Source organism: Mytilus trossulus, chromosome 12 (assembly GCF_036588685.1).
Source record: "Mytilus trossulus isolate FHL-02 chromosome 12, PNRI_Mtr1.1.1.hap1, whole genome shotgun sequence".
Classification (NCBI taxonomy): Eukaryota; Metazoa; Mollusca; class Bivalvia; order Mytilida; family Mytilidae; genus Mytilus; species Mytilus trossulus.
The window spans coordinates 45,056,601-45,076,616 of NC_086384.1; the positions used below are offsets into that span (position 1 = coordinate 45,056,601).

Genomic DNA, 20,016 nt, shown 5'->3' on the forward strand with positions numbered 1-20,016 from the left:
ACTAAACTTTACCTTAAGGGGATAGACCTTGGTTCAGGGAGATAACTCTTGAAATCAGTTATGCGTTTTTAAAAGTCAAGTATAATCAATGTATTTTAAGCATTTACCTGAAACAGATTGGAAATAATCTATGTAACATAGAAGCTTAAAATATAGGTATGAAAATGGTTAACACAAACATACTGATGATTTTAAGAGTTACTTCCCTTAACCTAGGTCTACCTCCTTAAAGTGAAGTTACGGTATAGAATTTGTGTTTTTTATGTAAAGGAAAGACAGAATGTAATTATGTACTGTACTTGTACTTTTTTTCACGGGTACTTTTTTTTAGCGGGTACTTTTTTTTCATGAATTGTGTATTTCAAACATGTTATCGTGTATTTATTTTCGCAATGATAAACCAACCGTGAAATTCATGAAATTAATACACTGCGAAAATAAGTACAATTACAATTACAGTTTATTGTTTACATGTACTGCCAAATAGACAACTATAACATGTACTTCTAATTAGATGACATATAGCTGTATGGTGGAATGCAACATTTAAATTATGTAGTAATATAATGATATATAGAGTAAAAATACATGGACGAATTATACTTAATCAAGACAAGAGATCAATACTAGTAAGAGAGTGGAAGGCCTGAAGGCTGGTTAAATTCCATGGTTGTTCAATTTAAAATTTTACGATGTATTTTTTTTAATTTATCATATATTTTAACATAAAATTTTAAGGGGCATTAAAATGGCGGGAAATATATAGGGGCATGTGATCAAAAGGGTTGTGATGCAGGGTATGTGATGCAGGGTATGTGATATGGGGCATTCACTAAAGGGTACCATGTGATATAAGTTAGAATCAGTCTTTGGTATTTTACAAAGAAAAATAATCAGTAGCTTAATATATGTTGAAGATAGATAAAGTACATTACTTTAAATGACTAAAATGAGATAAGTATTATCAAAGAAAATATATGAGAATTGGTTCTAATAGCTATGGTATATTACCAATGTTATTTCAACTGATCGGGCAGAGATTATGTTATAATTTGCATGCGTACAGTCTATTTGAAGATGTGTGTTATAAGGATGATTGCCGTTATATTTATTATTGAATTCTAATCACCTGTCAGTGTTACCAAACAGATATACAAAAGATCTGAGTGTATGATATGGGATGAATAACTGGACACTTCATTAATGAGTTTATCCCAAAACTCCTGTCTATAGATGGACTGGTCTTGAATAAGCAAACTTCTTTAACCCTGCCCAGTCAAGAGAAATAAATCTAGTACTACACCTGTAGTGATTTACTAATATATAGGTTTTTTAAACTTACATTTATATACTTTAAATTAACAGTTGCCAGTTTAATTATGCAAACTATTTTTATTCTTTGACAATCAAATGCATTTACACTTTAATCAAATTTAATTTAATTGTGTAATATAATATTTTATTTTTTTTTTTTTTTTTTTTAGATAGTTATTGTTTACCTTTTTTAATGCTAAAGGTTGGTGCAAATTACTTTATCGTTGCATTGTCCTTTGATCATTTAGAAATTCAGTTTGCATAATTAAAAATCAGCAATTCTTTTCACAAAAAATCTTACAATAAAAATTGAAATTGATTTTTAGTTGACTGAAATATGTACGACTAATGAGCATTTTTTCTCGTAATATTTTTTGTAAAAAATTTGTAGAAAGTGAGCATACAATAAAAAAAGATTTTGAAATGTATTCTGCCTGTCTGCCTCCCATATATGTTGTATGTCATCTAAAAATTGAGAAGTACATATAGTTGTAGGGTTTGATTTTATACAAATAGACTTGAATTGTGATCTTTTGTGGTTTGTTTCTGTGTGAAGGAATTTTTTTATTTTGAATTTAATGTGTTAACAGATTAATCTTGTCAGACAATAAAAAGAAGCATAGAAAAGTATTATTTATTTGATGTATTTTTTTCAGTGCTAAATACTTCATTTAAAAATAGTTTATGAATACTTACATTATATTCCATTATTGTGTACATTACTTTTTAATTACATATATTCCATGAAACATAAGCAAAATTAATCCTAGAGGTGTCCATTAGGTCTTATGTTAAAACTCTTGGTACAAGACGTTTGTTCTAAATCAATGACTTGAAAATGGTATCATTTGGGGTAAAAAAATTGAAGCTACAAGTTTACATTAGCTTAACATATTTTTAGCACAAAATTTTCATCAAATAGCCTAAATGTGCATTCCCAAAAAAGTATTGATCTATTAAATAAATTCATGGAGTTTTATATTACCTCTCTTCTTTAGCTGGGATTTCAGTCCAAAACTAGAAGAGAATCTAAAGGATTTAGAATGGCCCAATTGAAATCAAGAGAACATTTGGCAGGGTCTATAACATATCACCTATGGACACATTGAGTTGAATTTTATGCGATTGTCATACAAGTGTGAGGTAAAGCTAGCTATAAAAACAGGTTTAATACACCATTTTCTACAAGAAAAAAACTGTAACAAGTCTAAAATATGACAGTTGTTTTCCGATCGTTTGATTTGTTTGAGCGTTTGATGTTGTCATTTGAATATGTACTTTCTGTTGATATTTTTGTTATTTTACTTTTCACAGATTACATTTTAGTTTGCTTTTTTTTCTTGAATTTCTTTTTGTAATATTTTAATACAAACATATGTTTATAAATTTGCTGCTATATATGATAAATTGAGATTAACAAAGTCTTTTTTATCTTTTATCTTTTACCATTTTCTATATATTTTATACAGTAGAAATTCTTTTCCCCTTTTAAGAACTGAAGATATGTAAGTGTTTATAAATTTGTTGCAATGAATTATTATAATTAATTTATTTTGGTGCAGGCCATTTCTCTCAGATTTTATCTGTCTGTATTCTCCACAAATGTTTTTCATTGCATAAAATGCATTCAGTAGAAACAAAATCTTATGAATACAAATGTACTTGATTATTGTAAATTTTATTACTTTGACCCCTGGATACCAATTTTTTAATGGCTTGCATAGTTGAGGCTATTCCGTTTAAGTGGTTATGAAAGGGTTTTTTTTTGTGATTAGAAATGGGTTGTGGTTGTATTTTCCATTTAATGTTTTTGTAGAAAGTATATTGGTATTGAGAAGGCAATGGAAGTCATGTGGTTCCATCAAACATTCATTTTCATGGAATAGCCCTTAATTTAAAAAAAAATAGAATGAAATTTATATGATTATGAATTGAAAAATTTGCAGTCATAAATTAGTAATGTTATATTTTAATACAAATGATCTAAATTGAAATCCATGAAAAAGTGAATTTTGTCGGTTAAGAAAATAATATGCAATTTACAATGATGTGATAAAAATGTTTTGTATTTAAATACCGGTGAATTAATTGCTGCTTGACTTTTGTTTTATAGAGTATAATATGTTCAGAATATAATCTTGTAGTTTTAGAACTGATTGGATAATAAAATTGATCTGAATACTACATCTTTTGTTTTCATGAGGCCACATCTAGGTACATGTATTCATATTTGAAATATGTAAAAATGCTCAAAATAATTTCTTCATACAATTATTTGATGACAAATCTTACTTTGTACAGTACCACAATGATTCCAACAACAGTTGCAACAAAGATGACATCAAAATGCTTGACCGTTTGATGGACAACATATCTATTGAGTTTACAGGGTTGATGTTTCAACAGGTAGTATGTATTCCAATGGGAACTTATTGTGCACCACTACTTGCAAACTATTTTTTATAAGACTGCAAAATGTTTGTGGCTGTATATTGCTATCACCTTGTTGTCAGCATCGTCAGAAGACGCTTGGTTTCTGGACAATAACTTTAGTATAAGTGAATAAAAATCTATGAAATTTAAACACAAGGTTTATCACCTCAAAATAAAGTATGGGATTGATTTTGGGGTTTATGGTCCTAACAGTTTTAGAATAAAGGACTGAAATGGGCCAAAATAAGCATTTTTCTAGTTTCCAGACAATATCTTGTGGAGCAGTGTATGGATCTCTCTTAGATAAATCAAAAGGTTCCATACCAGAAAGGGATGTTTAGGATTGGCTTTAGTGGGTTATGGTCCAATTAAATAAATCAAAAGGTTCCATACCAGAAAGGTATGTTTATGATTGGCTTTAGGGAGGACAATTCTCAACAGCATAGTGTATTGCACAAAAGCAACAAAAAAAAGAACGGTTACATTTTATTTAATTATTTATTTAAGGCGAGGTGTCAATTCGCAACAGCATGGTGTATTGCACAATAGCAAAAAAAATAATATAAATTCAAATCATATAACCAATTCTAAATTCTATGACTACAGTCAGAAACCTATTATGTGTTAAATATTTGATTAAAATCCAAATTCAGACCTGTATCAAGTGCGAATATTGTTTCCATTTTTGCCCCAACTGTTCATGGTTAGACCTCTGCATTCTTATCCAGCTCAATCAGCCAAACAATTTTTTAACTATTTGATTACCTAGTTTAAAAAGATAATTAATGGTTATGTGAATATATTGTCAAAACTTTTGTGATTATGTGATTACTTTGACACCCAAATGACAGGCATCAGAAAACTATTTCACAATACTAATTTTTTTTAACAGACCTCTTGTGTTATGTAATCTCAGGTTTATAGTGAAAATGAAAAACCAACCACATGGCATACACATTTGCATGAAAAGAAACACTAAATATATATCAATAGAATACAATAAACAAAAAATAAGTGTTCAGTGACAAGTTCCTTGTTACATGTTAGAACACAAAACTATAAATGAAAAAAGAAATGTGTTCATTAACTGATATATATATATATATATATATATAGGTCACTGTTTAGCCATCTTTAATGAGCCAAAGCCATAACATATAGTTAGCTATAAAAACTCTCACAAAGATGAGAAGAAAACAACAATCGACAACCAATGATCTTTCATATTGAAGTTCTCCGTGAAGGGTGACTGGCACTGTGGTCACAGGTCTTCTTCAGCCTGCAGTAAAAACCCTTGGCAAAATTTGGGCGTCTGTTTGTTTGTGCAGGATGTACAAGTTCATACGCCATGTCTATTCGGAATAGGTACGGTGTATCTGATTCCGCATGCTTGAAAGAAAGTGCCACATTGTGAACCCATTGCAACAACTTGCAAGGCTAAATTTTAGTTCTTTTTCAGTTTACGTCATTTTTTTAGTGGCGTTCTATTTCACCAACCTAATGCATCTATTACAGAATCTAGTTACTGTTTAATTTGTTCTTGTCCTAAAGATGCATTTAATATTTGTCTCTGGACGATAAACAACCAACAATCAATCAATCATTTGTACTCAGTAGTTGTTGAGCTAGCCATGCTCCATCAATGTTAGTTATATTGTTTAACAATATTTTGAATCGTCAAGATGATCAACCAATCATCTCAAAATTTATATTATTTTTTTTTTAAATATAGATTGCCTTCCTAAATATTGTAATGAACTATATTCAACAAGTGGTGTCAGTCAGAAGTGGATTCTTATTTCTTAAAAGTCCTTTAAAAGATCTACTCAAAACTTCAGTCCCCAGTTTTGCCATTTTCCAGTAATATCAAGAGATTCAAGACTTTCATTTTTATGCCCCACCTACGATAGTAGAGGGGCATTATGTTTTCTGGTCTGTGCGTCCGTTTGTCTGTCTGTTCGTCCGTCCGTCAGTCAGTCCGTCCGTCCGTCGTACCGTCCGTCTGTTCGTTCGTCTGTCCCGCTTCAGGTTAAAGTTTTTGGTCAAGGTAGTTTTTTATGAAGTTGAAGTCCAATCAACTTGAAACTTAGTACACATGTTCCTTATTATATGATCTTTCTAATTTTAAGGCCAAATTAAACTTTTGATCCCAATTTCACGGTCCACTGAACATAGAAAATGAAAGTGCATGTTTCAGGTTAAAGTTTTTGGTCAAGGTAGTTTTTGATGAAGTTGAAGTCCAATCAACTTGAAACTTAGTACACATGTTCCTTATGATATTATCTTTCTAATTTTAATGCCTAATTATATTTTTTATCCAATTTCATGGTCCATTGAACATGGAAAATGATAGTGCGAGTGGGGCATCCGTGTACTTTGGACACATTCTTGTTCTCCTCTACTCCACTACTTTTCCCCATTCTAAATTAAACGATCGATTCATTTAACAGAGCTCTTTTTTATTACTAAATTGGCCATGAACGTAGGTATTAATTCATTATTTTCGGTCATGGAATTTTTTTCTTTGCCAAGAGCCACACAACTGATTTCAACAATAAGTACAACGTAGATGTTACCATTGCAATGCTTGCCTAGACCTTTTGATCGACAGCATATTTGATGAATTTGATGGGTTGAAATGTCAGTATGCCAATGGGTACTTATAGTGCACTTCTGATGGCTGACTTGTTTTGTACTCGTGTATATGTTACAGTGAATTTGTATAAAATCCCTGAAATTTTCAGGGATTATGTAGAATCACTGGCCAATTTAGGGATTATATATAATCACTAAAATTTTCAAGGATTATGTATAATCACTTGAAAAAACGTTCAGACTTCTGATGAACAATTACAATTATGTTTTTTGGGGATTTTCTTTCCTTATTACCCTGTGGAATTGCTATGAGAATATAACACCATTCTCTAAAATTTTGTTATAATTGTCAATCCTTAGTTTTTCTATACGTAAGGTCTCTCTGTTTGAATTTCTTTTTTATTTGAACAAAAACAAAAACAAAAACAGATGTTCTATTGTAATCTTCTTCACCATTTGTTTTACATGTACCACAAATAACATGCTCTTTGGATTTACAAATAGGACATAAATATCCATTTTTTGACGCTAGCTTTTAATAAACAAACAATACATGTAAATTTATCGCTATAAAGGGAATCTTGATATTATTAATTTTTAAGTTCAACTTAATCTCCAAACCCTATGTTGGTTATATATTTAAGATCATCCTCTGTGTTTAAAAGCAATATTAAAGGAATATGAAAGTAAAAAATTATAATTTGTCTAAATTTTTTTTTATCAAACGGATCCTTAAATATTCATATTCCCTGAAACTATATACATGTAAGGGAATTTGTAGAATAATTATTAAAATGTTCAGTGGTTATGTAAAATCACTGGTCATTTTCAGGGATTATATATAATTACTAATGATTTTAGTGATTCTACATATTCCCTGAAAAAACAGGGATTCTACATAATCCCTGATTATACAAATTCACTGTAACATAATTATATATAATTATATGGAACAGAGTTAACACATAATCAAATAAAAGGTATCTCGCTATGTTTTTCAATTCCCCTTTCAGTTATATATTGATGGTGTCCACTCCTGTCCCTAAATAGCCCAAATTTCAGTACTTGCATCTCATGAATCCCAGCGAATGGAAAGTATTGATACAACCGCAACTGCTTTGTGTCCTCGACATTCACAAATATGGATAACTTCAAAATAGAATATAATTTGTCAAACCTGATGAACCTCGTGTGTCTTGGCCCCACCCCTCCCCCTATTTGTGGGAAAAACTGGATGGATTATGATAGGGAATCACCCCCTTAGGTCAGTTAGCCCCCCTCCCTTAAGCTTATCAAAAGTTTTGGATCCGCAACTGTTTTGTTTGATCTTTCCTAACATTAAGAACAATATGATAATAGGTCCAGTGGCGGATCCAGAAATTTTCATAAGTGGGGGCCCACTGACTGACCTAAGAGGGGGCCCGCTCCAGTCACGCTTCAGTGATATAAAGCAACCAATTTTTTTCCCAAAAAGGGGGGGCCGGGTCCTCTGGCCCCCCCCCCCCTAAATCCGCCTCTGAGGTCCATGCTTGCTATTCATTTTGTGAGAAATGCCAGTAGACGCCTGCGCGTGGGTTGGATATTTTTTTGTGCTCGTGTGACGTTTCTGTAGATTTGACTTTTTCCAGTGAATCATGACTCCACTATGCCATCCCAGAGAGCAAATGAAAATAAAATAACCACTTTGTCATATAGTTTGCTAATAGAGGTGCACATTGTGTCTTATCCAGAAAAGCAAGTTGAAGGAATAGATAATTCAAGCAGTGAATTCAAGTCAAGAGACCTTGGGCATAAAAAGGACATATAGCTGAATTGTTACTATAAGGCAGCAACCATTTGATTTTCGGGGGGGGGGGGGGGGGCTATGGTTTTTTTTGGAAAAAAAGTTTGTTTCCAGGTTTTGGTGAAAAAAAAATAATTTGTTTTGGACCCTGAGAAAAAAAAATTGTTTGTTTCCCCCTCAGCTGCCACTATATGTAATGCTAAAATTGAAAGAAAAAAATTGTTTTCGGTTTGTCGCTTAAAAAATAGATTGTTCTTCGCCGAAGGCGAAAAAAAAAGTTTGCACAGAAAAAAAAAAACCATAGCCCCCCCCCCCAGAAAATTAAATGGTTGCTGCCTTAGCAAGTGTTTTATACACCGTCGTAACCTCCTTGTGGCTGGTGCACAAAAGTTTTTTTCCTTTCACTTTTAAGTAAAATGCCAGTCATCAATTGATGATAACAGAGACATATAATACAAGAGATTGGCAACTCGGCGAAATCCCGTAATTGTACACGGCCAGATTTAAATTATATGTCTCTGATGATAGTAAAGGGTGTAATCATTATTTTAACCGTGTTATAGTAGTCTCAGGCCGACGTTTTTGTCTAAATTTAACTGACATAGTTCTTTTGAAAGCATTTGTCGAACCAGGAACATATATATACTGTTCCTAGGTCGAACAAAGTAACTACTTTTAGCTGTGGCAACAGCCCTCAAAATTCATATTAAAAATACTTACATAATGTTAAAAACTTTTTTATTCAATTTTAAGAATTTAAATTATTTATCATAAGAAACATTATAAATCAAATCAAATACTGATAATCGCTTTGCTATTTAATTGAGTACAGTTAGTATTAAGGTATACTGTTTCATTTACAGCTCTGGCATATCAAATTGTATATTCGCACCAATATTGTTAACTAGGTTTTCGAAAGGCCAATACACCGATATCTTTTTCTCCGAACAATATCTTTTGAACATTCGACTGACTTAGTTGACTACCCAAACGCATCCAGATTTTCATAATACGTAATCCGAATGCAGGCAAATGCTCACATTAAATCTGGACCGATACATTGTGTTAAATGTCTTCCTTTTTACACCATAACCCATGGTGGTGCTCCTTCTAAAGGAGGAAGATACAGAACATACATACCCACCCGAAATCGATCTGTATTTATAATAAAATGTGTAATGACGGAGGGTTCTGAAATTTTAAATTTTGAATTACGCAGTATTTCTATCTTTAAAAATCTAGTAAGTGACATGTAAGATGACGAATATGAAAGAATACTTCATGATTTTAATGAAACGATTACCAATAGGCTAATATGATCCATCTGTGAGACTGTGCTGCAGTCATGATCAGTGTTTAAGGTTCATCATAACAAACGGACAAATATGGCTGTATTTACATGCCAAAAATTACTCTGAGTACAGACTTACCTGTAAAGTTGGAAAAGTTTTAATGCCTAGCATCCACTAGATATAATAAAGTTAAATGCATTTTGTGTTTCAGAAAGATAAAATCTCTTTTGGATTTCGATGGGCATTTTTTTCCTTCATGCAAAAGGTGTGAAAAATGACAAAGTTGTGGTACAACTATGAGATGCTCCCTCAGGTAAAAAACCGGTTTGTTTTGTTTTCAGTGTCCTAAATCGACATGGACACCAGGTATCTTCAGATTGAAATAAACAATTAATTTTCCCATAGGCGACAATGGTAGCCTTTTTCGAGATACAGACTTTAGAAAGTTGATTTTTTTAACGAAACCTTGCTAGAATCAAAGAAAAGTTATTAGGACAGTATTTTTTGGTCCAAAAAATATAGGTTCGCGTTGCTTTTCTTAGCGTATTTTGTACTTATCTCCCATGCCTATCAATTTTGTCCTTAAAAATACGTGTCTTGTCCTAGCGTTGAAACGTCATCTCAGTGCCTTTAGGGCTACGGAATAATTTTATTTTGCCTTTTATATAAAGCAAAGTGCACGAAGTCTCTAATAATAAAAAATAACGGGCGCACATATCGACCAATCAGGATTCGCCATACTCTTAATTCTGAATACCATGTTATGCTCATAAAATGGCTGCGCCCATAAAATCTAATGGTGTATTGTAACCTATACGGTATTTAATACTTTCTTGTATCGTGCAATTCATAGTGCGTTAGATGCACAAATATATATGCCACAAATAAATCATCTTTAAACCGTTCTGGCTTTACTCTCTGATTTTTCACAATTTTTTATCGGAGGTGACCCCAGTAAAAAAATGTGAAGAAAAAAAATCTGTTTTTTTAAGTAAATGCGGTTCTGTTAAAAAGGGACTGAAGATAATGCCCACTTTCTCCAATGATTCTTTATATATCATCAAGTACTGATTATATTGATACCAAAACCAATCCAATATATAACTACTACGGTGAATTTTGAACAACAGTTTTAAATGAAACCATTTTCGTATAAAAGTACATTTTTGAAACAGACTATAGCATTTCAAAATATGGAATATGTGTAAATATTTGTGTTTTGACATCGATAACTGTTTGTTAACTACAAAATGGCATGCTTATTTCATTCTTTTAGTTTGTTATTCGTGTGAACATTTCAATGTTCGAAGGAGACCATTTCCGTACATTTTTCGCTGAATTTGGTAATTTCGATAACAGCACTTGGGTCGAGATTGTTATGTTTAAAAATCGATTTATATTCACAAACTCTAGACATGTACTTGTTCTCTTCGAACAAATCAGCAGAACTTCAGAAAATGACATATTTGTTCCACAGTTAGTCAGAAGTCGAGCCCACCCTTGTTTCTAAGGTAAAACGCAATACCAATATGAAACAGACTATAGCTTAAAAACTAGATAATCAATATTTCATTTGTCACCAAAAAATACGGTTTCACATCAAATGTCAAGTAAAATGACTGTTTTTGACACTTTTTGAGCACTATGATAAAGAAATGTCGATGCTGTATAGATTGAAATAAACAATTAATTTTCCCATAGGCGACAATGGTAGCCTTTTTCGAGATACAGACTTTAAAAAGTTGATTTTTTTAACGAAACCTTGCTAGAATCAAAGAAAAGTTATTAGGACAGTATTTTTTGGTCCAAAAAATATAGGTTCGCGTTGCTTTTCTTAGCGTATTTTGTACTTATCTCCCATGCCTATCAATTTTGTCCTTAAAAATATGTGTCTTGTCCTGGCGTTGAAACGTCATCTCAGTGCCTTTAGGGCTACGGAATAATTTTTATTTTGCCTTTTATATAAAGCAAAGTGCACGAAGTCTCTAATAATAAAAAATAACGGGCGCACATATCGACCAATCAGGATTCGCCATACTCTTAATTCTGAATACCATGTTATGCTCATAAAATGGCTGCGCCCATAAAATCTAATGGTGTATTGTAACCTTCACAACTACAGGTGAGTTAAAGAGTTTATCTGAGTCAGTGAGTGGACAGTATCAAAGTAATTCAGGTGTTTGTTTATTTTTGCACCCTCTGCAGAAAGGAAAAAAAATGCCCATCAAAAACCAAGAAAGATTTTATCTTTCTTAAACACAAAATGCATTTAACTTTTATATATCTAGTGGATGCTAGGCATTAAAACTTTCCAAACAGCACAGGTAAGTCTGTACAGAGAGTAGTTTTTGAGGTGAAAATACGGCCATATTTGTCCATTTGTTATGATGAACCTTGATGAAACTTCCAAGGCCTGTATTTCCTGTGTGAATAATAAATAATTAAAAGTAATTAAAAACAAGTATCCAGACCATCGGTTGCTCAAATTAACCCCCTTTCTGGCTGGATAGCAAAAAAATAACGTATATTGTTAAAAAAAAAAAATGGAGGTAGGGATGATCTAACTCACTTGGGTCACTAATAGGAATAGACTTTCAACAGACCACTTTCTAGTTCATCTGTCACCGGGAAAAAATCGTCAATTATGCGCCCCTTTATGACGTCATTTACCAGATAGAGCCTAAAAGGGGATTGGGATCGCCTGTATCCCTGCACTATTAACGTTCATCAAGTGTCTTAGTTATATATTCATCCTTGCTACGTTCTTGCTGATACTGATAACAGTGTACAATGGTGTTAGAGTGTTTCTGTGATAGGGTAAACAATTTGATAAATATATACATTTTCAATTTCAGATCAATTTTGAAATGTAAACAGTAACAGTATGATAGTTAGTTTTCAGCCCTTCACCTGTCTACAGATATGCAAAGAGGAACAGAAAAGAATTACTGGATGGTCCGTTGGCTCCTGACAATCCTAATAACAGCTGTATGTTTATTTTCATTGTGTAATTAATATATTGAGGAATTATTTTTTTTCAAACATGTGACATCAGGCCAAATAAAAAAGTATGTGTGCATACCCGTAGCCAGGGGGATTCGGACCCCCCCTTGAAAACAAATAAGCACTGTTAAAGTCAATGTTCTGTTCGAATTGTGACTGTTTAAGTCGAGTTTGTGAGTCAAACAAACCCCCTCTTGGAAATTCCTGGCTACAGGCCTGGTGTGGTTCCAATTACATTTAAAAAAAAGTCAGGTTAACTTAGGTAGTTATTTTAAGGTCTTTTAGAATGTCCCTTTACTGTAACATGGAATTTATAATAGCTGTGACTTCCTCAATTTCTATATCAGAGCTATCTTGTATGTCCACAGGCACTTGTTTTCTATCCATGGCAACAAGTGCCTGTGTGTATGTCTCCAAAATTCTTCAAAAGTCTTGTAGTTGCTCCTTTATGTCCAGAACGAATGGCTTTCAGCTTTGTATTCATTTTCCCTTTTGGTCAAGGCAACATGAATGTTAGGGATAATTGTACTATAGATATACAGAAAACAACACAACAATACAGTTTAACATTTAATTCATCTATTTCAGAGCTGCTAAGGGTACGTCCCACACTGACGCCAACCCTAGATACAAAACGGTAAAACGTGAAGTCTTAACTCCTGCGGTATTCTCAACAACACTGTATCATGTTTATGAACTGCCTCAATCAGTTTTCAGCATATACATTAATTGTTTCTTTAAAAGCAGCTCTTCTAGAAAATTTATGGTATACAATCATGACAATGCTATATATCTGTTCCTGATGGAACATTAATATTCTTCAACCTATACCAAAGTAAGAACTATTGTAGTATCTTCCTTCCAGTATAATACAATGATTCATTACATTAAAATTTTTAACTGAAATCATTTTACATTTTTTTATTAATAAGGCAACACTACCAAGCATATTAACTTGTGGAGCAGGCCAAAAACAAAGAACAAATGCTAATGGAGCTACACTTTGTTGTTTTACAGCAAAATGTAATACTAGTAAGTCCTTTATGTAAGACACACAAAATTTATTTGGGATTTCGTTGGAGCAGCATTTTCATAAACTTTAATCATTTATAGAAAAAATTAGATATCACCTTTGATTTTGAGCCCCCGCTTAATGCATTGTGAATGACATGAAAACATCAGCGTCTGTCTGCGCTTGTTAGCGCTCTGATGTGAACAATTCTTGCCAGATTTTTATGAATCTTATATCATAAGTTTATATTAGCAATTTCTTGGACAAATTCGAAAATAAGTGCTAATCCATTTATTTTAATAGAGTTATGCCCCTTGGAAACATTTACTATATTAAAAATTACCTCATTTCAGCAGTTTTTAAACAGTTTGCTTATCAAAACATGAATCTTAAATGAGCCAATTTAACAGTGAGAAATGATTATGAATATTAACCTTTTCTTATGAATTTAATTACTTCTAGGTCAGAGGTTTAGATTTTGTCAGAAGGATCAGGGATACGACATATGCCAGGACTGCCCTCCAGACCAGTACACTAATGATCCAATAAATACAAGTCAGTGGAATGAAGAAACTGATGTCTGTGTATTAAAGCCTGATTGTAGTGCACGTAAGACAATCTATTGTAAAAGAAAGAATTTAGAAAATAGAATGTATAAAAAATATAAAAATTAGAAGTTGTAGTATGATTGCTAAAGATACAACTCTCCACCAGAGTCCAAATGACACAGAAGGTTAGTAACTATAGGGCATTATACGGCCTTCAACAATGAGTAAAACTCATACTGCTGCAGCAAGCTAACAGCTTGATTTATGTTAAATGTAAGAAAAGAAAAGTAGATATGATGAACAGCAACAAACAGAAACTACGAAATTAGAAAAGACTGCATTGGAAATAAAACTATTGAGGCCTAAATTAAAATATTGTTTGTTTGCCCTTTTCCGACCCTATGCTTTGAAACAGGGTAGGTAGGTAGGTAAAATGTTTTATTTTTTTCCCCAAAAAAATAGCTTGGCTCGGTATATTATTTGTCATGGGTATGCAGGTAGGTATAATATTTTATTTTATAGATACAAACTCTGCATAATGTCAAATGTGTCCGTTTTGTTTTTGCAAATAAGTTTTCTGGGACTATTAGTTTTATAAAAAAATATCACGTAGAATGTGAAGCTAATTCATATGCACAGTACTATTTTGTTTTCAAAATATCAAAATATAGAGCTGTGCCGCATATCTACAACATTTATATGCCTGGAACTTTGAAGAGTTTGAACTTGCACTTATATTTTGTACTATGTACCTTGTATGCTTACTTAAGATTTTCTGTAAAAGATAACTTTGTACTGATTAGATCTATGTCCAGGCAGACATACATTACTAGTAGAAAAAAGTCCCTAAGAGTGTTAAAAACATCGTGTGTGCCTTTGTTTCCAATTAAAATGCTACAAGACTTAAAACTCTGACAATTGTCACGTATTTTACATTGCATTTATAAATGATCTGTATGGACAACTTTGCGATTTTACTGCCAGATATTCTCCTCTTTACAGGGTTTTTTCACTTTTGATTCATATCAGATATAAATAATAAAGCGGCATCGTTAACATAATCATCCAGATCTGAGGATCACAAAAGGCCATCCCTACATAGAATAAAACGTCTGTTTACAAATTAGTTTGTACACACGTTGATAATTTTGTATCAAGCGAACTCATTTGTTAATGAACCCTGCTCTTATAAAGGTACGTAGCGTAAGTGATTTCAGTAAGCGTTCACATGCTGAACATCGATTTCAAACAAATGCTTCGAAACTTCAAATGCAAGTGTTAATGTCAAACGCTCAGGTGATACCAAACGGACTGGACCTTATACGTTAAAGATAAAACCCGAGAATTCCGGATAAAATTGTTTTAAGCGGGAAATACAAATATAAGATTTTTGGTAGAAACGAAAAAATAAATTAAAATAAAATCTTGCTGGTAAATACAAATAAAAGATTTTAAGGCGCAACGAATTTATAGGGTCGGTCGGTAAAGGGCAAACAATCAATATTTTAATTTAAGCCTGACTGGGTATGACTAACTCTTAACAGCTTTTTTTTTTGACAGTTGCAAAATTTTGATTTACTGTCTCTGAAACACGTCACCAGGAAAAACTGCATTTGAGACTGTCAATCAACAATTGACAGGGGCAACTCTTCCATGTCAATACTGTTATTCCTTGATTTAAGAAGAGCACAGTTAGTACTGGTCTATAGATATAGGAAGATGTGGTATTAGTGCCAATGAGACAACTCTCCATCCAAATAACAATTTATAAATGTAAACCATTATAGGTCAAGGTACAGCCTTCCAACACGGAGCCTTGGCTCACACCGAACAGTAAGCTATAAAGGGCCCCAAAAATTATTAAATTTAAAACCATTCAAATGGGAAATGGGTCTAATCTATATAAAAAACATGTAATTGCTTTTTATTGGCCATACTAAATCCTTGCCTCACATTCCAAGTTCACAACGGAGTGTTTAAGATATCAAAGGTTATATGCATTTTTGTCTTCTTTTTTTTCAGCTGAGAAGATTTTAGTTGGAAATAAATGTGAGTGTGATCGTAGTAAAGGATACTTTGGTACAGACCCTGACAACTGTGGTATCAAAGTTGATGATTGTAAGAAGGCGGGGTATCAGTTAAATAATTATGGTATTTACGATTCTTAATTAGAACAAGGAATTATTTGAAACTGTAATAATTTTGAATTGTGATAAATTGCGGGTCTAAATATTTTTTTTTCCTAATATAGGATTTTTTCTATATTTTTTCGTAAATGAACTTTTTCATATACTTATTAGAAAAATGAAATAAAAAAATGGGGTCACTGTTCATTTAAGCTCACAATCTGCCTCTTTCTGCCTCTGAAAGAGGCATACATTTTTGTTAATGACCTTTTTTTCTTTTGAACTAATAGGAGAAATAATGGTAATATGGAAATAAAAAAAGAACTTTATGACAGAAATCGCTAAAATTTTACAATTATTTATTTATGTAATGCTTATTTGAAAACAATAATAAAAAATATAGGTCACCGATGACTTGAAGATATTTCAATTTTAATGCCAAAAAATAGCATTTTTGCACCAAAGGGAGATAATTTGGAGCTTTTTCAATGATAAAAACATTTAAAAAGTCATCTGGGGCCAAACCGAATCGATTTGTCTTGTTGATTTTTCGTACCATATCATTAAGTAATTGCTAATAGTGTGATAAATAAGATTTTTGTACCCTCGAGCCTCCTTTATGAGAAATTTGGACGAAAATGAACCCCACTTTAGTGGGTTAGCCATGTGCACATATTTTAGGTTCAAGTAACACATTAGTAACTATCACTGATATTTCTGTATGAACAAACTATCCCTCTTAGCCATGCTGCCATGCATGACCACCCCTCGTTTATTGGGTTAGTTTTCACCATACTTTTTTTTATATCAATTTTCCAGAATTCCAGTATTTCCAGATTCAAATAATTGCTTATTTTGACAGTTTTATATGTTCCCCTCACTAAAGCTGAGGGGGAGTATTGGCTATGAATAAAAAGATATGTGGTGTATATGTTAATGAAACAACAACCACATGTACTTGGCCCTATTTTATTTGATTTTTAAATTAACTGTAAAAAAGTTAAATAACTTCCAGTATATGTACTGGTATGACAACAAAAAACATGTGTATGTACAGATACATTCATAAAAAAAAATATATAAATGATTTCTTTCAAGAAATATTTTTAATGACTCATACAGCCATTAGTGAAATGAAAAACTTCAACCATTAGATCAGAAAAAAAATGGAATATACTAATTTCCTCATTTATACAATTTATAAAAAATAAAAAATAAAATAGAAGGAAAAAACAATTGCATGTATGACAGACAGACAGCAACCAATCACAACCACTGATTAACATTCTAGATTATTTAAGGTAAATTGTGTTTACATTTCACTTATTAATGAATTTTAGGAAGCTGTATTGAGTGTGGTTCTAATCAGTTCAAGCCAGGAATAGACCAATTTGGAATATGTCAAGATAAAAGAAAGTTCGTACTTTTTTCATTGTATATATAATTGAAAGTTAATACCAGTGGACATACATGAAATGACATTTTAGCCTAGGCTCTGTGTTGAAGACCCTACCTTGATCTATAATGGTTAACTTTTTTAAATTGTGACTTGGATGGTGAGTTGTCACATTGGCACTCATACCACATCTTCCAATATCTATTCAAATTTTATTAAGGTTTATGTTCAAATGAAGCTTCAAACAATGTTTTGAAAGTTTGCATTGTCATTGAAGAATTTTTAAACACTCAGAAAAGATTTGATTGTCATTTTAAGAATATTCCATGGAATGTATTAAATCGCTGTTTCAAATGTGTTGCAAACTGGTTGATTTTTAAGAACTGGGAAAAAGGTATCAATTAAAAAGAGTGTCATGGGTATAAGAAGATATGGTATGGATGCTAATGAGACAACTCTCCATTCAAGTCACAATTCACAAAAGAAAAACCATTATAGGTCAAAGAACGCCAGAACGGTCTGATTTAAAACTTTAAATAGGAAATTTTAAAGTAATATTTGAAATTAGAGTTATCTTCCTTTGTTCATAATTGAGTTGAATTCTTCCAATTCTTTATACAATTTTATGGCTTTGGTGCTCACCCACTTTGGGATTCTTTAATGACTTCAAAAATTTGACATGCTGACAACTTTTTTATTTATTTGATAGATGTAAAGATGGTGAAATAGAAGAAAACCCTGGAAATACAACCAGTGACAGAATTTGTAAGAAACAAGAAGAAACAACAACTGTTGTCCCACAAGTTATTACAACTACAGGTATTACATCAAATATTGATAAAGTCTGTCTCAAATGAAAATACTCAGTTGTATGTGTATTGAAATTGCTGTTGATGTAGTGTTGAATACAGATATCATAATAATTTGTTAGTGTATTGGTCACTTCTTTTAACTTTTGATTTTGTAGTTTGGGAAATAGCTCATAGAAAACATGTCTTATGTTAATGCTTTTTAGGGTTGCTCCACCATGTGACGATATGGGCCTGGTCTTTTAACTTTAGTTATTGTAGTTTGGGCTCTAGCTCATAGAAAACATGTCTTAAGTTAACAACATTTATTACCAGACAGAGGTTGAACAAAAAGGCGTTCCGCACATCACTTGTACAATTTGAAATAGAAACATATAAAAATGAATTGCACATATATATAATATATATATACATCTAAATATATATCCTTAGACAATGCAGTATAGTCTTCACAATGTATAAAAGCCATACCAGTTTGTACAATATGTTAGCTATAACAGACTCTGGCATTACAAAATGTAAAATACTTCGAAAGAGATAAACAATCAGACTTGTTGATGTTGTATAATTTGAAAGATAATTTAAAGGCCTGAAAAGTTATTTCTCCTCTTTTCAGAAACAACTACCACAACAGTTAGCAAACATTCAGATAAATTATGGTATGTTTATTCATTAAAAAGAGAATTTTAGTTGTGTTGTTTTAATGTAACAACAATAAACCAATAAAGAGTGTTGAAGTTCATTCATGTTTGAAAATAAAGACACAGTATATGATCATAAATTTTTGTGCAATATAATTTTATTAATTATTGTTCTTCCACACCTTAAAGTATTTTAAAGATCTCCTCTGAAACTACTGAACCAATTTTAACCAAACCTAAGGTGATTGATTCTTATGGTATCTAGTATAAAGCTTGTATTTTTTTTTACCCAAACCTAAGGTGATTGAGCCGGGCAACAAACATGGCCACCATAGCTAAATATTAAACATAGGGGTGGATGCAAATTTTTGCATATATCTCATAAATAACTTAAGCAGTTCGAGCAAATTTGATGAGGGTAAAGAATGATCAGTAGATCAATATATATTTGTGACGGTATTTTCAGCAACTCATTTTGTACTTTTTTCCCCCTGAAATATTAATTTATACCCCCGCTTTAAAAAGGGGGGGTATACTGTTTTACCTCTGTTTGTCTTCCGTCAGTCCGTCCCATGAATATTTTTAGTCGCATTTTTCTCAGGAACTACAATACAAGGACTTCTATAATTTGGTTTCAGGGTTTTTCTAAGTCAGCTATACTGTGTGATGCGTTTTCAGATTGATCACTTGACAACTTCCTGTTTACCGAACACTTGTATGGTTTTACACATGATAGCCAAGTTGAAAATTTTTGTCACATTTTTCTCAGGAACTACAATACAAGGATTTCTGAAATTTGGTTTCAGGATTTATATAAGTCAGCTATACTGTGTGATGCGTTTTCAGATTGATCACTTGACAACTTCCTGTTTACCGAACACTTGCATATTTTTACACTATTGATATTATCCACTTGCGGCGGGGGTATCATCAGTGAGCAGTAGCTCGCAGTTTCACTTGTTTTAATGAAATTTCCAGGGAGATTATTTTGCACAGCTCCCTCACTCATGGTCTATTGATTTTGAATGTTTTTCATAGTTTACATGTTAAGTTTGGGGTCAGTT

General features: G+C 32.2%; 1 protein-coding gene across 1 annotated transcript; it reads left to right on the plus strand.

The window, feature by feature from the left end:
* The first annotated feature begins 9,284 nt into the window (after positions 1-9,284).
* Positions 9,285-18,359, plus strand: LOC134692496 (uncharacterized). The gene is made up of 7 exons (XM_063552952.1): positions 9,285-9,366; positions 12,273-12,405; positions 13,353-13,452; positions 13,895-14,041; positions 16,003-16,131; positions 17,447-17,522; positions 18,212-18,359. Exons 2-7 carry the CDS (start codon positions 12,340-12,342, stop codon positions 18,357-18,359), a joined length of 666 nt encoding a protein of 221 aa, XP_063409022.1. The 5' UTR covers positions 9,285-9,366; positions 12,273-12,339.
* The last annotated feature ends 1,657 nt before the right edge of the window (positions 18,360-20,016 follow it).